Below are 5,379 nucleotides of genomic sequence, written 5' to 3' on the forward strand. Positions count from 1 at the left end.
GAGTATCTCAACCTGTCACATTCACAACTAAATTTTCTACAAAATGAAGGGATGACAATGAAATGAAATGGTTCATCAGAGTGTTTTTCCCGCACATTATTATGACGGTGCCGGTGAGACTCAAACACTCACCGCTTTGAGAAAAGCTCTGCTTTAACCCTTTCATGCATGAATTATGATAACCTCAGTCAGGATTTTTTTTCCTTTGTGTTTTTATTGCTCTTAGGGCATGAAAAACAATATTTGAAATTTTCTTTTTTTTTAACACATTTTTCAAAGAGATTTTCAGATGTCCACTTGAGTGGACAGCATGCGTTTATGGTTTAAACTGAAGAGATACTGTCTGTATTAAACATAATACAGTAATCAAACATATATAGTGTCTGTATTTTTAACTGTAATTGTATTAAAAACCAATTAATACAATTATAAAATCATGTGAAACTATAAAATATATACAAAAAATAAAAATGTGAAATGTTGCAAAGGCATCGTACGAAACGGCATCAGACAAAACAGCCTCAGACATATTTCGACATAATATCTTGTTATTTCGACATAATAACTTGCTATTTTTCGACATAATAAGGGGGCATTCTAATCTGCATTATTATGCGTTTTATAATGGTTTTCTATGGGAGGAAAATGCTAAACATTTAATTAAACGCGTTGCGTTAATATTCTCATCTGATTTTTTGTAGTATAGCCTACTTTATTATGATTTTAGTATCATAAAGATTAATACATGCACGTACAATTAACCGTGAACTTGATAAATGTGACAGATATTTTTTACACAAACAAATGCCTTTAAACGTATGTGCAAAATTCAGAATTAAATGAATGTGCAGCAATAGAGGGCTACTAAATAAGCGCATTTAGTTTCATATTTGTTAAAATATTAGAATGTTATTTTTTTTTCCATGTTGATTATGAAAAAGTGAACAGCATGAGTAAGATAGGATGCGCAATATATGGGTAAGACATGATTTTGACCACTTCATTAAGTTTTGTTTTGTAGAAAGTGAATTTCGTTTTGAATAAATTGTATCTTAATTTTAATCATTTTTTATCAACCAATTGCCTGGATTTAATAAATAAGAGGCAAATATAGCAGACAATTATAATCATTATGGAGGCGCCGGTGTGTCACTTGCATTGCAGTGAACTGGAGCGCATCTCATCATAAAGTTAAACTCAGTGTATGGCTCACAGACATGAAAAATATATCTATTTTTCAAAAAAATGTTTACAGCAATGTTAAATCAAGCAGTCTAATAGCTCGAAAGAAGGCTTTAACTTCACGATCGTGAAAACTATCAGTTTGCCAACATACAAGCTAGCTAGTTGAAATGTCATCTAACTTTTTAAACGTGCAAATAAAACTCCCGAAATGCATGTTCTCTTCTGTATACAACGTAATTAGTGTAACATTTGATGAAAGCACATATATAAATATATCATGACGGGTTATCTCCTCCATCAGCTGTTGTTGTATCTGATCTGGGCCGGGTTTCCCGATAACGATCGGGTTTCCCGATAACGATCGATAACGATATCGGGTTTCCCGATAACTTAGCTTTTAAGAGTGCAAGGTTACTAATGCACTTAACATAAACGCGCGAGAAGAGAACGCGTTCTACGTGCTACTTAAGCGTTGCTGTCCATTCGGGAAGTGCTGGAATATAACCTTATATGGAATCATATTCTGAACGTTTAACCTAATAATCGTCATTTGTTGTGGATTAGAAATTAAGACAAGTCTAGGCCTATATGAAGCACCTATACAGGCGGAGGCACTGACAAAATGGCTGAACAAAAAACAAAAAAAAAACAAGAGAAGATACCTTTCAAAAAGATTCAATTAAATGTCCTTTTAGAGGAGATAGAGCGAAACAAAGATTTTATTTTTAACAGATTTAAATGACACCATACAAATAAGGAAAAACAAAACATCTGGGAGGACATTGCAAACTCACTGCAACCGGTGTTCAAAGATCAGTCCGCAAGAAATGCCCAATACATGGCTGGTTTTCGTGCACGTCAGCAAGTCATTGACAGATTTTTTTTAAATTTATTTGTATTTTGCCCAGTCTTTAAAGCATATTTCCCACATTACTTATTGTATGATTTTTTTGTTCATTCATTTAATTTGTGTATTTCTATTTTTTGTTCCCTTTTTAATTATTTTATATATAAATTCATTAAAACAAAACACGAGTACAATAAAGTGTACAATAAAGTACAATCAAAACCTTATATTATACTCACGTTGCAGTGTAATCTGTTAAATCTAGATAAAAAAGTGTAATCTGCCGGTTGTCCTGCAGGAGACCTCATAAATCTGTCTTCTTACGATGCACTTGGGGATTAACGATTACTCCAGAGCACTCGTAGTTCTACGAAGATTTTCAAGTGCTATTTAAGTTACGATGCTTTTGGGAAACAGACCATTAAGATCAGTCGTACGATCGTTTTTACGAACTTCTTAGGCTTACGATGCTTTTGGGAAACCCAGCCCTAAACCGCGTACATGTGACGTCACATGGGGCGGGGCAATGCGAACCTCTAAACTCCACCTGAGTCCGTTTTGTCCGATGCCGTTATGTCTGATGCCTTTGTGTCTGAGGCTGTTTTGTCTGATGCCTTTTTGTCTGATGCCGTTTCGTCTGATGCCTAATTGTACGAGACCTAGGCTACCTGACACCTGACATTGTTTTTATGAAAAAAATAAAAAATATGCACCAAACAAGCCACTTTGAAATTTTGCTGTTTTCATGCATAGGGCCTACAAAAGTTGGGTGACCCTCCCCCTAGACTTATAACGAGATTCTTACGAGATTCTCCGCCTCTTTTGTTGCATAGCTTGGAGATCAACCTCCTGTACAGCCACGAATTTTCGTGAGTGTTGCTTCCAGTAAAATGACCCTAAATGAGTACACAAATAACGTATGAATAAGAGCTAATTCGTGAGATTGACATGTGAATGCATATTAATTTAGCAGCAAAGTTTGACATTGTTTATGGTTATAGTTTGAAATGTGGGACTTCATAAATGTTGATGCAGCAATTTAAAGCCCACTATATTTGCAGCCTAATTGTGTAGCAACATAAACGTTCATCATCTAATTAGCACCGGTGTTGGGAGTAACGCGTTACAAAAGTAATGCATTACAGTAACATATTACTTTTTGCTGTAACGCAGTAATGTAAGGCATTACTAATCAATTTCCAGTCATATTTTACTCGGTACATGTTCAGTAACGCTTGCGTTACAACACACTTTTGAAAAATCAAGTATTACCTGTTCATCAGTCAATAGCCGCGTGTGGTGCACAAGTTTTTGATTTATTTAATTCATCTGAAAAATGAATGCCATTTTACAGTATTTTATTTTACTTTTTGTTTTTAAAGATATGGAATGAGAAATTTTAACTGTTTTTGAGATTATTATTTCAGCATAAAACAATTGTAGTAAAGTAAAGTGAATTTGGTGTTGTTCACATAAACACACTGACACAGGCACTGAGGGTTTGAATATTGAGTTTACTGAGGAATAAAACAGTTTTCACAGTTCCTCTATAGGCTACAGTATGGCAGCTCATTGTGTGTCTGTTATTATATCATACAAACTATTTTCTGCATGCGGTCGGTTAGTGTTTAATTTTAAAGGGTTCCAGAGGGTCACTGGCGGTTTTAGGGTACTGGACTCCGAGCACAGTCAGTTTCTCTCCATGGCAGGAGAGAGCTTGAAATATCATCACATGAAGGTACTTCTCTACTCCGACCTTCACCTGAGAGAGAGAGAGAGAGAGAGAGAGAGAGAGAGAGAGAGAGAGAGAGAGAGAGAGAATACACATGCATTTATGTGATCTCTTCCACGTAAAACTGTAGTCTGTTCACATTGATCCATGACACCGCGAACATATTTCTACGAGTTCTGCTACAGTGACCATTGCAAACTAGATTTGAGTGTCCAGCAACGCTACACAGTTGAGAAAAGTTTTCTGTTATACAAATGCAGAGAAACTTTATACAGTGAAGTTTTTTACAGTGAAGAAATTGTATCTTTCAGAGAGGACGGAAAAATGACACATCACACCCGTTTAGGACACACTGTCTGCCATAGTTCGCTTGTTGATATTAGAAACATACAAATTTTGCTGAAAGTATTTCTGTGAAACAATACAAAACACTCATTTACCTTGACCAGATAGTTTTTTCCTGCCACAATCTGATGCCTGAAGGTTTTAGGAATGCAAACATCAAAATGGACTCCAGCCTGCTTCCCTGCCTGAATAAACAAATACACATTTTAGGCCCTGTCCGCACGGAGACGCGTTTAGCTGTATACGTACAAATTTTTTTATCGGATCGGCGTTTCGTCCAGACGGATCCGGCGTTTTGGGACATATTGATCTAAATTATTATTTTAAAAAGATTTCGTTTATTGGTCTCTAGGGAGGTACGTCTATCAGTCAGATATCATAAAACTCAAGTGAAATGTTTTGTGATTTGAAGTGAAAAGGAAAACATTTTTTTTTTAAATAACACATTTTACAGCATCAAAATAGATAATTTTACTTGGCTGTGTTTTAACAAAAACACATTTACTACAAGAGTGATTTTCTGTCTCTTACCTCAGTGCAGATGTTCTCCACATCTGCATTGACAGGCTCCTCTGTGCTCCATCCTCCCAAAATTTGCTTTGCATCAGTCATTGTGCTGGTGATCAAATCTGGATAATAAACTGTATTATCAGGCAGTTTGTCTCACAGATTGATTCTGATCCACTATTTATGCTGCCAAAATCGCATGACGTCACATTGTAATTCCATGTGTTCACATCAAAGGGAGTGAATGAATAGGCGGAGTTTCTCTTTGGGGTGTTGTGTAATATTCAGTTCCTGTGAAACAGAAAAGAAGATACTCTGAAGAACATTGGGAACCATTTAAACTAATATTGGTGCTGATTGACTTCCATTGTATGTACAAACAACATAACTGACGCATTTTTCAAAATATGTTCCAGAGAAGAATGAGTCACACAACTTTGAAACAACATGAGTGCGACAGAATTGTTATTTTTGAACGAACTATCCCTTTAAAATTGACCCACAAAAGGATAATGTTTTTTTTTAATTTAGTTAACAAAATACAGAGCAATGTTTAACAGTTTAGAGAATCTGAGATAACATGTTTTCTATTTGAATATTTTGTAAAATGTAATTTATTCCTGTGATAATAGCTGAAAGTTCACCATCATTACTCCAGTCTTCAAAGAATTGATGAATAAATTTTTTTTTTTTTTAAATAATCAGTATCTTCTACAGAGTACAAATTTTTAGAGTAAGAAAAGAAAAACATTAAAAAATGTGT

General features: G+C 35.1%; 1 protein-coding gene across 1 annotated transcript; it reads right to left on the reverse strand.

Annotated features, from left to right (window-relative positions):
* Positions 1–249: 249 nt before the first annotated feature.
* LOC143747534 (cystatin-B-like) lies at positions 250–4,814 on the reverse strand. Its single transcript, XM_077240328.1, has 3 exons — positions 4,641–4,814; positions 4,205–4,294; positions 250–3,794 (listed from the first exon to the last, which is right to left on the reverse strand). The coding sequence occupies exons 1-3, from the start codon at positions 4,719–4,721 to the stop codon at positions 3,654–3,656; spliced, it is 312 nt and encodes a 103-aa protein (XP_077096443.1). The 5' UTR covers positions 4,722–4,814; the 3' UTR covers positions 250–3,653.
* Positions 4,815–5,379: the final 565 nt, after the last annotated feature.

This window comes from Siphateles boraxobius, unplaced genomic scaffold, assembly GCF_051911475.1.
Source record: "Siphateles boraxobius isolate OS27281-9 unplaced genomic scaffold, OSU_SipBor_1 224, whole genome shotgun sequence".
NCBI lineage: Eukaryota > Metazoa > Chordata > Actinopteri > Cypriniformes > Leuciscidae > Siphateles > Siphateles boraxobius.